This window comes from Brassica napus, chromosome C2, assembly GCF_020379485.1.
Source record: "Brassica napus cultivar Da-Ae chromosome C2, Da-Ae, whole genome shotgun sequence".
Classification (NCBI taxonomy): domain Eukaryota; kingdom Viridiplantae; phylum Streptophyta; class Magnoliopsida; order Brassicales; family Brassicaceae; genus Brassica; species Brassica napus.
In genome coordinates, this window is record NC_063445.1 from 51,805,281 (window position 1) to 51,823,264 (window position 17,984).

Consider the following 17,984-nt stretch of genomic DNA (forward strand, 5'->3'; position numbering starts at 1 on the left):
ATGAAGTCTATGATCAAAAAGGAGATTGTCGCTGGGATACCTAACATAGAAATCGAGAAGGAAACATGTTCCTCTTGCTTACTTGGGAAGCAAGCAAGACACACTTTCCCTAAGGCAACATCATACCGAGCAAGCCATGTTCTAGAGCTTATCCATGTGGATCTCTGCGGACCTATTACCCCCTCCACGCCGGCGAAAAACAGGTACATCTTCATGCTTATAGATGATCACTCACGTTATATGTGGTCTATAATTCTCAAAGACAAGGCAGAAGCGTTTGATAAATTCAAGAAGTTTAAGGAAATTGTTGAAAGGGAAACAGGAGCAAAGATCAAAACGCTGAGAACAGATCGTGGTGGCGAGTTCTGTTCAAACGAGTTCCGAGAGTTTTGTGAAACTACAGGAATATACAAACACCTTACCGCTCCTTACTCCCCTCAACAAAACAGAGTTGCCGAGAGGAGAAACAGAACACTTATGGGAATGACCAGAAGCATTCTAAAGCATATGTCCATTCCAAACTTCTTGTGGGGGGGAGGCGGTGAGGCACTCCACATATCTTATAAATCGGGTAGCCACAAGAGTGTTGGATAAAACGCCGTATCATGTCTTTAAGAAGAAGAAGCCCAGTGTAGAACATATACGTGTGTTTGGATGCATAAGTTATGCAAAGATAGACCACAGTCACCTCAGGAAACTGGATGATAGAACACGGAAGCTGGTGCATCTTGGTACTGAGCCTGGATCTAAGGCCTATAGACTTTATGATCCTACAAACCGTAAAATTGTGGTAAGCAGAGGCGTCATATTCGACGAAAATCAAGGTTGAAGTTGGAAGTCTATGGAGAAAGAACTAGATTATAATTCAGGAATGTTTAAAGTATCATTGGGCGAGTTTGGAAACAGAGGGATGAACGAGGAAGTTAAAGTTGAGAGCATTGGACATAATACGTTAGAGGAAACTAATGCGAGTAACTTGGACAACACCATTGCTGTTGATGCTGATGAGGATGAACCGGATCATGTTATCTTAGAGGATTATATATTGTTAGCAGAGCTCGACGGTGAAGAGCTCTTGATGTTATTAAACGATGAGCCATGGAGTTACATTGAAGAAAGAGAAGGGAAAGTTTGGAGAGATGCTTGTGATGATGAGATCACTTCAATTGAGAAGAATAAGACATGGGATCTTGTGGATCTTCCTAGTGGTGCTAAGGCGATAGGTTTAAAGTGGGTGTTTAAGGTGAAGAGAAACTCTGATGGAAGTATTAACAAGCTCAAAGCTAGACTGGTAGCGAAGGGATATATACAGAGACATGGTATTGATTATGAGGAAGTGTTCGCTCCTGTGGCTCGTATTGAGACCATTCGTTTCATCCTAGCATTAGAAGCGTCCAAAGGATGGCAAGTACATCACTTGGATGTGAAGACTGCTTTTCTGCATGGTGATCTCAAGGAGGTAGTTTATGTTTCTCAGCCTGAAGGGTATGTGGTTAAAGGAAAGGAGGATAAGATGTATAAGTTGAACAAAGCACTCTATGGTCTGAAACAAGCACCAAGAGCGTGGAATGAGAAACTAAACCAAGTTCTCGAGCAAATCGGTTTTATAAAGTGTTCTAAAGAACCTGCTTTGTATCGGAGTCAAGACAAGACTCAACTCATGCTTGTAGCCGTGTATGTGGATGACCTTCTAGTCACTGGTACTAGCATGGAAGCGATACAAGATTTCAAGAGGAGAATGTCAAGCAAGTTCGAGATGAGCGACTTGGGAAAACTAACATACTATCTCGGCATTGAGGTCTGTCAAAACGAGTTTGGAATCACTCTGAACCAGGAAAGATATGCGAGGAAGATATTGAGTGAGACCAAGATGGATGACTGCAATGCAGTCCATGCACCAATGGACCCTGGCCTGCGACTCTCTAAGGGGAACGACGAGAGAACCATCGATGAGAAGGAGTACAGAAGACGTATTGGATGCCTTAGATACTTACTCCACACACGACCGGATCTCTCATACTCTGTTGGTGTATTAAGTCGATATATGCAACACTAAAGCAAATTCTTAGGTATCTGCAAGGAACCTTGATGTATGGATTGGTCTTCACGCGTGGGAGCAATGCCGAGCTTAAAGGTTATAGCGACAGCTCCCATGTTGTAGAAGAAGATGATGGCCGTAGCACTGCAGGTCATGTGTTCTATCTCGAAGACAGTCCGATAACATGGTGTTCCCAAAAACAGGAGACAATGGTATTATCCTCTTGCGAAGCTGAATTCATGGCTGCAACAGAGGCAGCAAAGCAAGCAATTTGGCTTCAAGACTTGTATGAAGAGATCACTGGAGCAACGCGTGAAAGGGTGGTACTTCTGGTCGACAACAAGTCGGCTCTGGCTCTTACTAAGAACCCAGTATTTCATGGGCGCAACAAACATATACATCGGCGATACCACTTCATCCGTGAGTGTGTTGAGAATGATTTGATTGAAGTTCAGCATGTACCGGGAGATAAACAAAAGGCTGATATTTTGACAAAAGCACTTGGGAAGCTTAAGTATAAAGAGATGAGAGAGCTAATAGGGGTTCAAGATGTCACTCAAGTTGCATTCAAATTTAAAGAGGAGAATGTTGGAGATAAACTTGAAAGTAACTTGAGTAACAAGTTATCCAAATCGAGTTAGATTTGAAGTTATCCAAAATAATATAAGTCCTAATGAGTTTAGGATTAAAGAGTTTTATATATAAGCAATGCGTGTGTGTGTTGGCTTCGTGTGAGTTTTTATGAGCTTTGTGGTTTGAGGTTTTGAGCATATTTTCCTCAAGTGATTAATAAGAAGAATTTCTTATTGAGAGTTATATTGTGTGTATTCTTGAGACTTGATAACTGTAATATAGAGTTGAGAAAGTAGACGAATTAGCAAAGAAAGAGCATTTCTGCTTCAAGGGAATGGGACTAGAGGAGCTGAAACAGAAGTTTGAAGAAGAGACAGGTCTGAGTAAAACCCTTTAAACGCAAAACTATATCCCCTTGGGTTGCATCTCCCTTCCAACAACACAATGATGTGCTTATTGTCTTGAATTTTGATCCCTTCGTCTTTACAAGTTTAGTTTTCTTTTCATTGAGAACTTACCAAGAGTACCGTGAGCCATGAAAAATCAGGAAAATTAGTTAAGACAATGAGGTCAACATAACGTTTCCAGTTTTTTGTGGATGTTGGTTCAGTCATGGAATTGTGACAATGAGTGTAAGCACTTCTTGAAGAATGTTTCAATATATAATTGAAGAGATTGTCTTTTTATGAAATTATGCAGGGGGTAATGACTGATGCATGCATTTCTTGAAGAATGGTTCAATAATATGGAGAGTTTGATGTCCAAGACCACAAACTTTTGCTTGCTGCTACTGTGTATCTCGGTAACAAAACCTTTTTAAGGCCACCTTGGTGCTAAAAGTATGTAGCATCAGGATGTATTTTAAGTCCTAGCTAATTAGCACCAAAAATACAATACTACACCAAGAAGACATTGTGTTGGGGTTTTTGAAAGGCTTTCCATTTATTGGTTCTCTTTAAGTTTTTTATTCTAGTAAGATGAAATACTAGCCAAGCCAACTCAAACTGACGTCAAGATGAAGTGTTAGCAAGAGAAAGTTACAAGAAAATAATAAAAACAAGCAAAATGGGGATGTAGCTTAGATGGTAGAGCGCTCGCTTAGCATGCGAGAGGTACGGAGATCGATACCCCGCATCTCCATTCTATTTTTATTTTGCATTAAAGACCACTCTAACTTTGGATAAGTTACCTTTATTCAAATGGTTTAAAGAGTTCATCTCCATTCTATTTTTCTTTTGCAACCACTCTAACGGGTCGACGGTCTATTTTCCCACGAGAACTATTGTATAGCATCAGATGTCTCTCAAACTATGATCTCGTTCTATTTATCCATGAATGAAAAGTTTAAGTTCTAGTTCCCCGCAATATTAAAGTTTCACATTTATATCTCCACATATATAAAGTTTAAAATAAAAAAGCCCATAGCACATGATTTAAATTGGTTTACTGTTTTGAAGTAAACCATAAATCATTTTAAACTAATAATTAACCAAATTGGTTTATTGTTTCAACGTTGACCCAATTTCTCTCCCTTTCTCACGTTAACGTTAACCTTGATCCACCAATCAACCATTAAAGCTTCGACGGACAAGAACACCATAGCGAAACTGTAATTCTTTTTTAAAGGGTTTGACGAAACGAAACTGTAATTGTAGAGAGTAGAAATCTCTTTCCCGTGGCTATCAGGTTTCTCTCTTCAAGGTTCAATTTCCTGCTCTGTTTTATTGAATGATTTCGTTATGCTTGTAAATTCGAAATTGGGAAACGAAAGTGGTGATAAATGGAATCGATTTGATAAAGGGTTTTGACTTTGATAAGACGATTCCAATCTGAGTTTTGCCCCAAAGAACGATAAGCATAAGGCTCATAATTATTTTATCTTTGATTACAATCGATGGAATTGGTTAAAAGTTTCTACTTTAGCTTGAATTGTTTATCTAGTTGTTGAACCCTTGTGATAGAATTCTATGCTATAGGTTACTGACTGTGACATGGAAAAAAGAAGAAGAGAATGATATGAAGGTGATGACGTGAATTCTATCTCTGAGTGGTGCAAAAAAAAAACCAGATCATTAAATCTCTTGTTTGATTGTGAGAGAATAAGAGATTCGATGGACAGAGAAAAAGAGTTGATGATTCTGGATTTGTTGTGACTCGTGAGGAAGGAAAGAGATGAAGTGATTTGGTATGTTTTGGTTTAGATATGGTTTACTTGGTTCTATGTTTGGTACAGTTTCGGTTTGTTCGGTTACTATTGAGATTTAAAATTTTTGAATTTGGTTTGACAAAACCAGCATTTGTGGGGAAATAAAACTGAAACTTTAAAATCGGAGACAAATAGAACGAGGTCATAGTTTGGGAGACACTTAGTGCTATACAATAGTTCTCGTGGAGAAATAGCTCGTCTACCGCACTCTAACTTTGGATAAGTTACCTTTATTCAAATGGGGTAAAGAGTTCATTACCTGGAGGCTGGAGCTAACCTAACCATGCTAAAAATGAGTAATCGAAATCCATCTTAGTTGTAGTAACACCTTTCCTCGCACCATTGTTGGTATCATCACTTTCCACCTGGTCTTTTAGTTAGTTAGTTTTCACTGAAGATATTTATATCATCATCCTTCTTAGATTCGAATCCAACATTATGCTATATAGTACATTAGATTTATAAATGTTAGATTTTCTTTTTATATTTATTAAAATTCTTCATACGTGCAAAGATATATTTTTCTATAGGCGGCCGTAGCCCTGCATTCTCACCATCGGTCCTTGACCTTGTCTTTGGTTGTGTGTTCTTTGCCGCGTATCTCACCATCTTCTCCCGTGACTCTACGTTCACTCTTAAAAACAATCTTTCGTTTCTTTTTTTTTGGGCTTATTAGAAAGAATAAAAACAATTAAAGAGGATTATAATTTCATTGGTCTGAACTCAAAGAGTCAAAAAAGACAACCACCTGTAACTTCAACAAGTTAGTTGCCTACCGTTTATCCATTAGCTGCTGAGCACCTCAAATGACTCCATGTGTCACAAAAGCTTTTATTCTTCTAGATGTAAAGTCAGCATGCATAATAACCATCTTCCCCAAAACCAAAAAGTCTACCCTTTCGTCTTGTTCTTTTTATAATTAACTCAATTATTAGTTGCTGATTAATGCTACTATTAAAGAATCTTGAAACGAGTAAAGAAAGTTATCAACATACTCTCACATAGTCTTACTTGATTAATCTAGTATATCCTTGCATTTCTGATATCTAAAGAATAAATGACGCAAGAGAGGAGAAAACCATTTTTTATCATCAACATTTGGTTAGACTTACACTCAGAATCTCAGATCAGAGTTCAAATCCAAAAATTCAAGCATTGTTAACGGCATTAGCATATATTATTATTTAAAGTGTTGTTGTCAACTAGACTTGGGAAGGTCGTTTATTACAGAATTTTGTTTGGCTTGTTATAGATGATATAAGATTTTATAAAATTTGAATATATAATATCTTGAAGTGTTAGAATCGTATGCACTGAAGCAGAAATTTGATCAGAAAATTGTTGTACATATCATTATTATTATTTTTTTCTGAAAGGTATATTATAAAAGACCAAATCAATCAAAATTTATTCTCTTATAAAATTAGATTGTATAAAGTTATGTTTCATATATAACTTGTATATAACTTTTTGTTATATGAAAATTAAATTAACTCTTTATTTTCATAAAATGAACCCTTAATTTTCATAAGATCAACCCTCAACTAAATATTAAATTATAACTAAATTACCCCTTTTGATCTTTTTTGGACAAATTAACCCTTAATTATTTGAGCTTATTTATGTACGCGTACTTTTTTTGCTGCCCGAGCTGACCAGTTTATCTCCTCCGTGTCACACAAGCTGCCCGATCTGCCCGTTGCTGACCAGTTTCAGTCTCTCTCTTCTCTCTCTGAAGATGCCCTTTCGTAGCTCTGTATCTTTCTCAAAAAGAGAATCCATCCCTTTTGACTAAAAACTTTCTCCGGCTAATCTCCCATTCCCTTCACTCATATCGTTGTTTCTTTATCCCCAATTCAGGAGCTCAAATTCATTTCTACTTCATTGGGTCCTCATCGTTTGTTTTCAACTTTCCATCTTAAAAGTCTTACCTTTTCTTCTAAGGTTCGATTTTGAGAGAGAAAGGATCAAACTTTATCCTTTCTGAGAATTGGGTTTCTGACTTTCTGTTCTTTCCATCAATTTCACGTTCTGGGTCTGATCGAGATCGATTTCGTTTTCTGATCTCAAATGAGTATGGATGTGATGAGAGGGAGTGATCTGTTCTAGGGCTTCTCTTTGATTTTTGTTCTGAGTGGAGATTAGGGTTTGTAAGGAGACGATGGCTACAGGGCAAGACTCTGTTAAGGTGGTGGGTGTGGAGAAACCTGAAAAGGGGAAGACTTTGAGTGCAAATAAGAATTGTAAGAGAGATGGAGAGGAGAGTGAAAGTGGGTTTTGGTTCAGAATCAAGCTCATATTCAGCTGCATCACTTCTAGATCAAAAGTTGATAGCTCCTTGAATGCCACCACTACAGTTGTTGGTACTCTCCTTCTTCCTCTAATACTAGATGATCAACTTTGTTTGTGAGTGTGTATCTCTATTTGTATAGATGACAAGGTTCGTAACCAATTAGTTGCCTTCAGATTGTAGGTTGAGCTTTTTTAATCTTTTGCTGACACTTGAACTGGAAAAGACAACTTTGTTTTTATTTGTTTTGTTATATACCTATTGCAGCAGCACCTAATCATGTTATTGAGAAGCGTGAAGATCATCCACCTCCGTCTAAAGATGCTAGCCGTCCGGAGAGTGGTTCGTCGACACCTCTAATCAGCGGGGAGTTGAAATACTCTTCTAAGCTGCGGATATTCATGTTTAACGACCTCAAGCTAGCCACTAGGAACTTCAGACCAGAGTCTCTTCTCGGCGAAGGTGGGTTTGGATGTGTTTTCAAAGGATGGATTGAGGAAAACGGAACGGCTCCGGTCAAGCCTGGTACTGGTCTAACTGTAGCTGTCAAAACACTGAACCCAGATGGCCTTCAAGGTCACAAGGAGTGGCTGGTAATGAATGACCAATCTCTTTTACCTTGATAGTGGTTAAAGCACAGTGCTATAAGTTATTGATCATGTTGCTAAATTTATGTACAGGCTGAGATTAACTTTCTTGGGAACCTTGTTCACCCAAGCCTGGTTAAACTGGTGGGATATTGCATGCAAGAAGACCAAAGGCTGCTTGTTTACGAGTTTATGCCTCGAGGGAGTCTTGAGAATCATCTTTTCAGAAGTATGTTGTTTTAATCAATCACAAACCGCTGCTGATTTCTTATATTGATTCGTGTTTCATTTGTCTTTTTGTTTCCAGGGACTTTACCTCTCCCTTGGTCTGTCAGAATGAAAATCGCACTCGGTGCAGCTAAAGGTCTAGCCTTTCTTCATGAGGAAGCTGAGAAGCCTGTCATTTACCGCGATTTCAAAACATCTAACATCTTACTAGACGCTGTATGTATGAAGCTCAAATTCTTCTCTTTTGTTCTCTCCATTGTCATTTATATTGAAATAAATGTTTCTATTTCAGGAATATAACTCAAAGCTCTCTGACTTTGGGCTTGCAAAAGATGCACCAGACGAGAAGAAATCACATGTATCTACCAGAGTGATGGGAACATATGGTTATGCAGCTCCTGAATATGTAATGACTGGTGAGTAAAGTATCCTCACCCTTTGTTATTACTCCCTCAGTTTCTTCTTATTTCACTTTTGGAGTTGTATAAAGATATTTTCTAAAATATTTCTAATATGCAAGTGTTTTTAGAATTTTAACATTAAGAAGTATATATATATTTTGATGAAATTTTTTGTCATATATATAAATAAGATGATGTTTGTTTAAAATTTTGAAGACATAAATAATGACTTATCATGCTGATTTTTGAAGTAATAAGACATAAAATGGATGTTCAAAAAAAAAGACAAAACAATAATTATCCGTAAGAAGATTATGTCCGCATATGCTGACAAAAGTTTAACATAAAAATCAGTAAATTTTACATAGAAAAGTCAAAACATCATGTAATTTGAAACAAAAAAAAATCTCTAAAACTGTCATTTATTAAAAAACGGAAGGAGTATTTACTTTATGGAGTTACTAATCTCGCTTTCAACATCAGGACATTTGACAACGAAGAGTGATGTATACAGCTTCGGAGTAGTTTTACTCGAGATACTAACTGGACGAAGAGCTGTGGATAAAAGCCGTCCCAACGGTGAACAAAACCTGGTGGAATGGGTGAAACCTCATCTTTTAGACAAAAAGAAGTTTTACAGACTGTTGGATCATCGCTTAGAGGGTCACTTCTCGATCAAGGGAGCTCAGAAAGCAACACAAGTAGCGGCGCAGTGCCTTAACCGAGACTCTAAAGCTAGACCAAAGATGAGCGAAGTTGTCGAAGCATTAAAGCCGTTACCGAGTCTTAAAGACTTTGCTAGCTCTTCTACTTCTTTCCAAACGATGCAGCCTGTTGCTAAGAACGGTGTTAGGACACAAGGAGGTGGGTTTGTGGCGAGAAACGGACAGCCTCTGAGGAGTTTGTCGAGTTTAAACTTGCCTCAGGCTTCGCCTTATCGGAATGCGAGGCAATCACCAAAGCCTAAAGGCAAAGAGCAATGACTCAAGCATAGGGAATTAGTTTGTCTGACCGGATTGAAGCTGGATGTTGTTCCAGGCTTCATGTTGCATCGATTCTTTCTGATTCAAGAGCAAAAGAGATGGTCTATGGAATGTTAGGATCCTGGTTTGTGTTCTTTGAGTGGATGGAACTCAGGAAAAATATCTTTGGTCCTGAAGGTCTAAAGATTTTGATCTGTGGTTTTTAATGTGTAGAAGAAATGTAAAGGTTGAGAGTGTAAAGTTCTTGCAAGGATATACATAAAACCTGTTTGTTTGTAAAAAACTTATGTTTTACCCTGTAATATATGTCATGTGCTATGTATTGAATTTTAATCTTTTAACATGGTTCTAAGTGTTAATCATGATAGAGAGTTAACTTGCTTAAACCAAATGCAAAGGTTGTGTTAGGTACAGAAAATGTGTGGGTCCACGGACGTATGACTCGGTCTCAGTTCTTGGGTTCTAAGTGTAATAAACTTAAGAGTTGTTACTTTGCTACAGAACTGCTGCGATGAACTAGCTAAGTCCTTGAGGTCCGGACTGGTGGCATGTTGGAGATAGTGAAGCACCTTTCTTGGGAAGGACCTGATGAAGAGACACCAAATTGGAATGGCACGACGTATCTTGGCAATGACTATTGTCAAAAAGGTCCAAAACCAAGGCACACTTGCTCCATTCTAGTAACAAGAATTGAATCTTTCAGAGAAATGTCACAAGGATTGAAAATCTCAGGCTAAAGTTAGTAAAAAGGTTTTGAATTTCAATTTTTTTTGCTATATATCTTATAACTAAATGGTTTTATAAGGGCATCTCCAGTGTCATATGTGACATATTTCATTTTTTTGGTTCTTGTAAATTTTCTTGTATGTTATGTTTGGATTTAGTTTGTAGCTAAAAGTACAGAATAAAAAAAATGAGATTTGGTCTAAACCGATCAACCGAATCAACACTAATGTCCAATTTTCGGTTTAGAAGTATTTGCGCGCGTGCGAATCGTACCAGACCGGTTTATGGCTATAACAGAGGGGCATTATGGTAATTTATAAAGTTCCAAGGACGAGATTGCAAAACAAATCAATCAAATCTATCTTCTTTAACGTTTTGATCTCTCTGGCTCTGCTTCGATTGTTTTCTTCAGATCTCTCTCTCCGTTCAACCTTTAAGATCTGAATTATCTCCGTAAAGGCAAGGAGAGAAGGATGTACGGTTTCGAGGCGCTTACGTTCAACATCCATGGCGGATACTTGGAGGCGATCGTGAGGGGCCACCGTGCTGGCCTTCTCACCACCGCCGATTACAACAATCTCTGCCAGTGCGAAAACCTTGACGACATCAAGATGCACCTCTCCGCCACCAAATACGGCCCTTACCTCCAAAACGGTGCGTTTTCCCTCGTTTGATCGGTCTCTCGATCCGTGATGATGATCTGATTAGTTGACTTTGATTCTGTTTCGTTCTATGTGGGTTTAGGGTTACGAATTGCTTTCTCTGTGAAATTAGTTTTGTTTTAATCTTCATTAATGAATCTTTAAGCTGATGTTCAGACAAGACAGTGATTTTTTTTTTTTTCTGTTCTTGTGTTTGTTTGTCTTAATCTCTTTTCCATTATTGTTGTACAAAGAAAGGTTCTTTACCATTGAAATTAATTTTATCTTAATTGTAATTCATCTTTGTAAATTGGATCTCTAAGCTGATGTTTAGACAAGACAGTGACTTGTTCTGTCCTTGTGTGTTTATCTGAATCTCTAATTCGATTATTGTTGTAAAAACTGTTCCTTTATGTTTGGCTGCAGAACCGTCACCTCTGCATACGACCACAATTGTGGAGAAGTGCACTCTCAAGCTTGTGGATGATTATAAGCACATGCTTTGTCAAGCAACTGAGCCTATGTCTACCTTCTTGGAGTACATCAGGTAACTGAGATAGTTCGGTAAATCATCATGCTAGATCAACAGATGCAGTGTTCTTATTGGCCCTTTTTAGTTTCCAGATTTTAGCCTAGTAGTTTTGTTCGTATTTAGGTTTGTTAGAATCCTCTCATTGTGCATCATAGTGGGTAAGGTTTGGTATGAATCTCCGTTTTAAAGAGCTTCCAGTGAAATGGGTTTGTTCAGTATGTTGAAAGCAAAGATTTTGATCATCTTGTTGTTGTTCGCTAGCTTGTATGGTTACCTTACTTAATTTAGTGTATGATCTGTCAATAAAAGACGCTGACATTTGAGATATTGGGTTAAATCTCTTAATATTGTAATGCAGGTACGGCCACATGATTGACAACGTCGTGCTGATTGTCACTGGAACCCTCCACGAGAGAGATGTTCAAGAGTTGATCGAGAAATGTCACCCTTTAGGCATGTTTGACAGGTCTTCGCATTGACCTTATGAATCGTCTATACCTCTTCCCTTAGCTGCTTTAGATCCTCACTCTATTTCTTTTTATTTAATGTTTTTGCTCATGATTTCTCTTTTTCAGCATTGCCACCCTGGCAGTTGCTCAGAACATGAGGGAGCTCTATAGGTTGGTGCTTGTGGATACTCCTCTGGCTCCTTATTTCTCTGAATGCTTAACCTCAGAGGTACACAGCTAAAACATACACTATTTTCTTTTTTAACCACCTTGAGCCATTGTTATCTAGATGTCGGATAAATTGGTAGATTATGGCTTCACATTTATATTATTTTCAGGATTTGGATGACATGAACATTGAGATTATGAGGAACACGCTCTACAAAGCATACCTTGAGGATTTTTACAAGTTCTGTCAGGTGCTACTGGACTCTTGAATCTCTTTTTTTAACACAAATTCATAATCTACCTATTATGCTAGCTAACCCCATTGTCGCTGTGTATCCGAAATAGAAACTCGGTGGGGCAACATCAGAGATTATGTCTGACCTTCTGGCCTTCGAAGCTGACAGAAGAGCTGTGAACATCACCATCAATAGGTTGGTAATTACTGCTGTGTGTCGTCGTGCATCAAGCCACAAGACGTTACCATTCTTCTGTTATTGTCTTTATAAAGGCGCTGAAACTGATTTTTATTTGCAGCATTGGGACTGAGCTTACAAGAGAAGACAGGAAGAAACTCTACTCTAACTTTGGTCTCCTGTAAGCATTCTAGACCCAAACTGAGCTTACAACGGTTGCTTAAAACTCTAAACTAGTTTTTCTTACCATGAGGCTTACTTTTTTGGTTGTGCAGCTATCCATATGGTCACGAGGAGCTTGCTATCTGCGAAGACATAGATCAGGTAAGTTAATACTTTATAAATATGTTAATGTGTGACAATAATGGTTCAATGAATGTCATTGTCTAATTTACTGTTAGGTTCGTGGTGTTATGGAGAAATACCCTCCATACCAAGCGATATTCTCCAAGATGTCTTATGGAGAGAGCCAAATGCTCGACAAGGCGTTTTATGAAGAAGAAGTCAGAAGGCTTTGCTTAGCCTTTGAGCAGCAGGTTTGTTTCTAATTGCATAACAAGTCTTGTTTCTGATTGGCTGTTTAATACTTACAGTGGGTTGATTTTTTTTTTTGGCAGTTCCATTACGGGGTGTTCTTTGCGTATATGAGGTTGAGGGAGCAGGAGATCAGGAACCTGATGTGGATTTCGGAATGTGTTGCACAGAACCAGAAGTCAAGGATCCACGACAGTGTTGTCTACATGTTCTGAGGTCTGGTAAGAAGTGAAAGAACCGGTGTAGTGGTTGTTGGTTTTGCTTGATTGCTCCAGACTCTTGTTTTACCAAGAGAAAGCTGTTTATGTCGCTCTACGTGTGAGTGCGTGCGTGTATTAAATTAAACCAATAAGAGAAGAGTCTCTCCTATTCGTTTGTTTTTCTTTGCCATATGTATTTGCTTGGTTCTGTTGCCAATAAACCTCTTGTAATAATATCACACTATTTGTTTTTTTCTTTTCAATTCATATTGTCACTACAAAATCACTTTAAAATACTTTGCTCAAAAAAAAATCACTTTAAAATACATCCTTTAAATACAATCTATAAACTAATATGAAATCAGTTTCAAAATGCTTTATATTTTAGAAAAATTTATTACAGAAAGACACAATTTACATTTTCAATATATAGTTTTATATATTGTCTTGTTCGGTTCGCTGTCGCCAAATTTTTATTTTTCAGTTGCTTAGTATTTTAATGATTTGCGACTGGTCATACTACATTAAAACGAACAACAATTTGTTATATGTGATATGGTCGCCCGATCAATTATGCGGTAACAAAACGATCATAGTCTAACAATGATAAATCGTAAACTTACAAAAAAATCGAGTTTATTGAATTTTGATTGATTAAAAATTATTAAAATAGTTAATCATAAAAATAATGTATTTAGAAATAAAATTTAATTTTTATTTTATGTGTATTTTTAAAGGGCAATTCTCTTAAATAGCTCTTTTTAAGTTTTTGTCACAAAAATAAACTTCAAAAAAGAAAATTACCAAAATAGCCTCTTTTTATTTTAAAATTTTAATTTTAATTTTTTATTTTTTAAAATTTGAAATCCTATCCCAAAATCCCCACCCCTTAACTCTAAACCCTAATTCTAGATTAGTTAACCCTATGATAAAAATACATTTTTACCTTTTAATAAAACTTATTTTGTTCATTTTCTTTTTTGAAAGCTATTTTTGTGACAAAAAACTTAAAATTCTCTCAAATAGTCATTTTTAAGTTTTTGTCACAAAAATAGCTCTAAAAAAAAAGAAAATGACCAAAATAGCTCTTTTTTATTTTGAAAATTTTAATATTTAATATTTATTTTTTAAAATTTGAAACCTTATCCCCAAAACTCACCATTAACTCTAAACCCTAAATATAGATTAATTAATCCAAGTGAAAATACATTTTTATCATTTAATAAAACTTATTTTGATCATTTTGTTGGCAGCTATCTCGGGGAATTCCTCTTTGTTTTTTTATATATGTAAAAACTTTAAAACACAGATTTTTCTAAAACAGAATAAGTATAAATAATCATCTAATGGTAAGTAACTAGCCTTCATCAAAATTTTAAAACGGATTTATTCTTAATAATCAAATGCTTTAAATTCGCCCTCCACCACCGTGTCTGTCTGTGTGTTAAAAACTCATCAGTCTCTTCTCTTCCTCCTTGACTTGGCTCGTCTCTGTCATCGGAGCCATGACGGACGTTCATTCCTTCAACAACATCTCCCTCAGCGGCCGCGGCGGATCGGTGCGTTCCTCCCTCTCTTAGGATCTTTTCTCTTCCTCTAAGGGTTTCTCCCTCTTCCCCTCGCTTCGAAACCCTAATTTCTTTATTCTGATGGTAACTGTAGAACCCTGGACTCCTTAAGATCAACTCAGGAGGGATCCAATGGAAGAAGCAAGGCGGCGGCAAAGCTGTGGAGGTCGACAAATCGGACATCGTGGGCGTGAGCTGGATGAAGGTTCCGAGGACTAACCAGCTTGGTGTCAAAACCAAAGACGGGTTGTACTATAAGTTCATTGGCTTTCGTGATCAGGTTCTAAGCGTATCTTCTTGCTTGATGTTTTCAGTTTATTCCCATATATGTATTTGATTGAGCTTGTGTCTTTTTTTTTTTTATGCTTATGTGTGTTTGTTTGGTGGGATAGGATGTTGCGAGCTTGACCATCTTTTTCCAAAGTGCGTTTGGGAAAACGCCTGAAGAGAAGCAGCTCTCTGTTAGTGGTCGCAATTGGGGTGAGGTGGACTTGAATGGTGAGTTCTTTAACACCCTTATTGTCTCTGTTCTCCTCCTCTTAACTGACTATTTTCTAGGTTAATTTTTTAGTGGGAAAGAATCATACTTTGGTTGAGTTTAAGCTTTCCCTAGTCTTCTTAAGTGAAAAAGGTTTTAGCTTTATTCGTTTTCTTTTGTGCAGGGAATAATTTAACATTTTTGGTTGGTGGAAAGCAAGCTTTTGAAGTGTCTCTGGCTGATGTGTCACAGACTCAGCTCCAAGGGAAAAATGACGTCTTGTTGGAGTTTCATGTTGATGACACTGCTGGTGCCAATGAGGTACGTTTCTCCTTTGAAATGCAGTCTAGCTGAGTTACTGATTCTGTTATTTTGTATTTACAGAAAGACTCGTTGATGGAGATAAGTTTTCATATTCCTAATACCAACACCCAGTTTGTTGGTGATGAAACTCGTCCCCCTGCTCAAGTAAGTTGATGAAGTTTTTTTTCTTAATTATATGGGTGTGTCTTTTTGTATGTTGATCCTAAGAGCATGTCTCAGGTTTTCCATGACAATATCTTGAAAGTGGCTGATGTTGGTGCTGGTGTTGAGGAGGCCGTCGTCACATTTGAGGGTATTGCAATCCTCACTCCCAGGTCAAGATTTTTCCTTACATCTTTTCTTGACTGTTGAGAGTATTAGTTGATCACTCTAGCATTTGTTGCTACTGTGTGTTGCTGAATCATCTCATGAATACATGATTGGTTTTTTCTTTCTTTCACAGGGGTCGGTACAATGTGGAGCTTCACCTTTCTTTCTTGCGTCTGCAAGGACAAGCCAATGACTTTAAAATTCAGTACAGTAGTGTTGTCCGCTTGTTTTTGCTTCCAAAGGTGATTATTCTTTTTAAATCATATCTAAGGGACTTTTACTTATTTTTAGCAGTTAATGGAAGTCTTGTTATCTGTTTTGTGCCTGAGCAGTCAAACCAGCCACACACGTTTGTTGTTATCTCTCTAGACCCACCAATCCGGAAAGGTCAGACTCTGTACCCCCATATTGTGATGCAGGTAAACCTTACTTTTATTTTCCCTTTCATATCGATCTTCTTTTTGCAAGTGGGTTTCCTTATCTTTTTCACACTGATTTTTACATCTGTTTTTCTCTACCTTCTCTAGTTTGAGACAGACTCTGTCGTCGAAAGTGAACTCTCAATTAGTGATGATCTTATGAATACAAGGTTCAAGGACAAGTTGGAACGATCATATAAGGTCGCTGTCTGGTCTACTCTATAATTCATTTATAAAAAAAAAATATATATATATATACACTGATTGCTAAGGATATTGGCTTATTATGAATTTTTCAGGGTTTCATACATGAAGTGTTCACCACCGTGTTGCGTTGGCTGTCTGGTGCAAAGATCACTAAACCAGGGAAGTTCCGCAGTTCCCAAGATGGGTTTGCAGTGAAATCATCTCTTAAGGCAGAAGATGGTGTTCTCTATCCCCTCGAGAAGGGCTTTTTCTTCTTACCTAAACCTCCAACGCTTATACTTCATGATGAGGTATATATGGTTATTGATGATTTGGAAATTTTGTTAAGCTTTTGAGATAGTTGGTTTTGTTTAAACCGTTTGTTTTTTTTTCACATTTTAGATTGACTATGTGGAGTTTGAAAGGCATGCTGCTGGTGGTGCTAACATGCATTACTTCGATCTCTCCATAAGACTGAAAACTGATCATGAACATCTCTTCCGGAATATTCAGAGGAATGAGTATCACAATCTCTATTCCTTCATAAGGTTTGTATCTCAAGTTTCTGAGAGTAGATTGATAAGTTTCTGTGAATAAAAAACATCATCCTTCTTTTGCTACCAGCTCTAAGGGTTTGAAGATCATGAACCTTGGAGGTGCGGGTACTGCAGAAGGTGTAGCTGCTGTTCTTCAGGACAATGATGATGACGATGCTGTTGACCCTCATCTTGAGCGTATCAGAAACCAAGCTGCTGATGAGAGTGATGAGGAGGACGAAGACTTTGTTGGGGCTGAGGATGACGACGGTGGCTCACCGACTGATGATTCTGGCGAGGACGACGACTCTGATGCTAGTGACGCTGACGGAGGCGAGAAAGAGGTAAACAAAACTGTTTCATATTATTCCTTCAATCAAACTCCTTCATAAGTGAAACCATATCTTATTTTTATTCCTTCTTTAGAAATCTGTTAAGAAGGAGCCCAAGAAAGAGGCTTCGTCTTCGAAAGGATTGCCTCTGAAGAAGAAAGCGTTGGCCACAGAAGAAGGAAGTAGTAAGAAGAAGACGCAGAAGAAGAAGAAGGATCCCAATGCACCTAAGAAGGCAATGTCTGGTTTCATGTACTTCTCCCAAATGGAAAGAGACGTGAGTTCTTTCTTCTCTCCTTTTTGTTAACATTTCACTCTTAGGCAATGTCTGATTATAGTATCAATTTCACTGAACAGAACATAAAGAAGAGTAACCCAGGAATAGGATTTGGAGATATAGGAAAGGTGCTTGGAGATAAGTGGCGTCAGATGTCTGGTAAGATCTTCCCTTAAAAAACTCTACATTTCTTGGTCTTAGCTTTAGAAAGTGTGTTGTGAATCTTGTGATGTGATGATCTTTATCGTCTTTGTGTGTTTTTATGTAAACCATAGCTGAGGAAAAAGAGCCGTATGAAGCTAAGGCGCAAGTTGACAAGAAGCGATACAAGGATGAGATTAGCGATTACAAGAACCCTCAGCCCATGCTTGTAGACTCTGGAAACGATTCCGACAGTAACTAAACACTCCAATGCCCCCCAGAGATGCCCTAGTATCCAAGGTTTGACATGTTATCTTCTGGTTCATCTTTAGCTTGTGTGTTTTTCAATGTACTGAGACTTGGTTACAAATCTACTGAACTTATGTTCGATTTACATAATTATTTTAAATGAATCGAACTTCAACTCGTAACAGTATATACAAGA

General features: G+C 37.6%; 3 protein-coding genes across 4 annotated transcripts; all 3 read left to right on the forward strand.

Annotated features, from left to right (window-relative positions):
- Positions 1-6,516: 6,516 nt before the first annotated feature.
- Positions 6,517-9,668, forward strand: LOC106421627 (serine/threonine-protein kinase PBL36). 2 transcript variants are annotated; one of them, XM_013862454.3, is made up of 6 exons: positions 6,517-7,180; positions 7,375-7,700; positions 7,788-7,923; positions 8,002-8,138; positions 8,215-8,338; positions 8,807-9,668. In XM_013862454.3, the coding sequence occupies exons 1-6, from the start codon at positions 6,979-6,981 to the stop codon at positions 9,304-9,306; spliced, it is 1,425 nt and encodes a 474-aa protein (XP_013717908.1). In that variant the 5' UTR covers positions 6,517-6,978; the 3' UTR covers positions 9,307-9,668. The 2 variants fall into 2 exon arrangements, with proteins under 2 accessions (XP_013717908.1, XP_013717909.1); XM_013862455.3 differs by having other exon boundaries at positions 7,378-7,700.
- Positions 9,669-10,351: 683 nt separating this feature from the next.
- Positions 10,352-13,232, forward strand: LOC106421628 (V-type proton ATPase subunit d1-like). The gene is made up of 10 exons (XM_013862456.3): positions 10,352-10,686; positions 11,100-11,220; positions 11,564-11,671; positions 11,781-11,883; positions 11,993-12,073; positions 12,168-12,253; positions 12,357-12,416; positions 12,511-12,559; positions 12,637-12,771; positions 12,853-13,232. The coding sequence occupies exons 1-10, from the start codon at positions 10,506-10,508 to the stop codon at positions 12,982-12,984; spliced, it is 1,056 nt and encodes a 351-aa protein (XP_013717910.1). The 5' UTR covers positions 10,352-10,505; the 3' UTR covers positions 12,985-13,232.
- A 1,087-nt stretch (positions 13,233-14,319) lies between these two features.
- LOC106421606 (FACT complex subunit SSRP1) lies at positions 14,320-17,965 on the forward strand. The gene is made up of 15 exons (XM_013862435.3): positions 14,320-14,528; positions 14,632-14,817; positions 14,930-15,035; positions 15,200-15,336; positions 15,400-15,483; positions 15,559-15,653; positions 15,782-15,890; positions 15,981-16,067; positions 16,176-16,268; positions 16,367-16,564; positions 16,656-16,801; positions 16,878-17,133; positions 17,216-17,398; positions 17,479-17,557; positions 17,674-17,965. The coding sequence occupies exons 1-15, from the start codon at positions 14,475-14,477 to the stop codon at positions 17,799-17,801; spliced, it is 1,941 nt and encodes a 646-aa protein (XP_013717889.2). The 5' UTR covers positions 14,320-14,474; the 3' UTR covers positions 17,802-17,965.
- Positions 17,966-17,984: the final 19 nt, after the last annotated feature.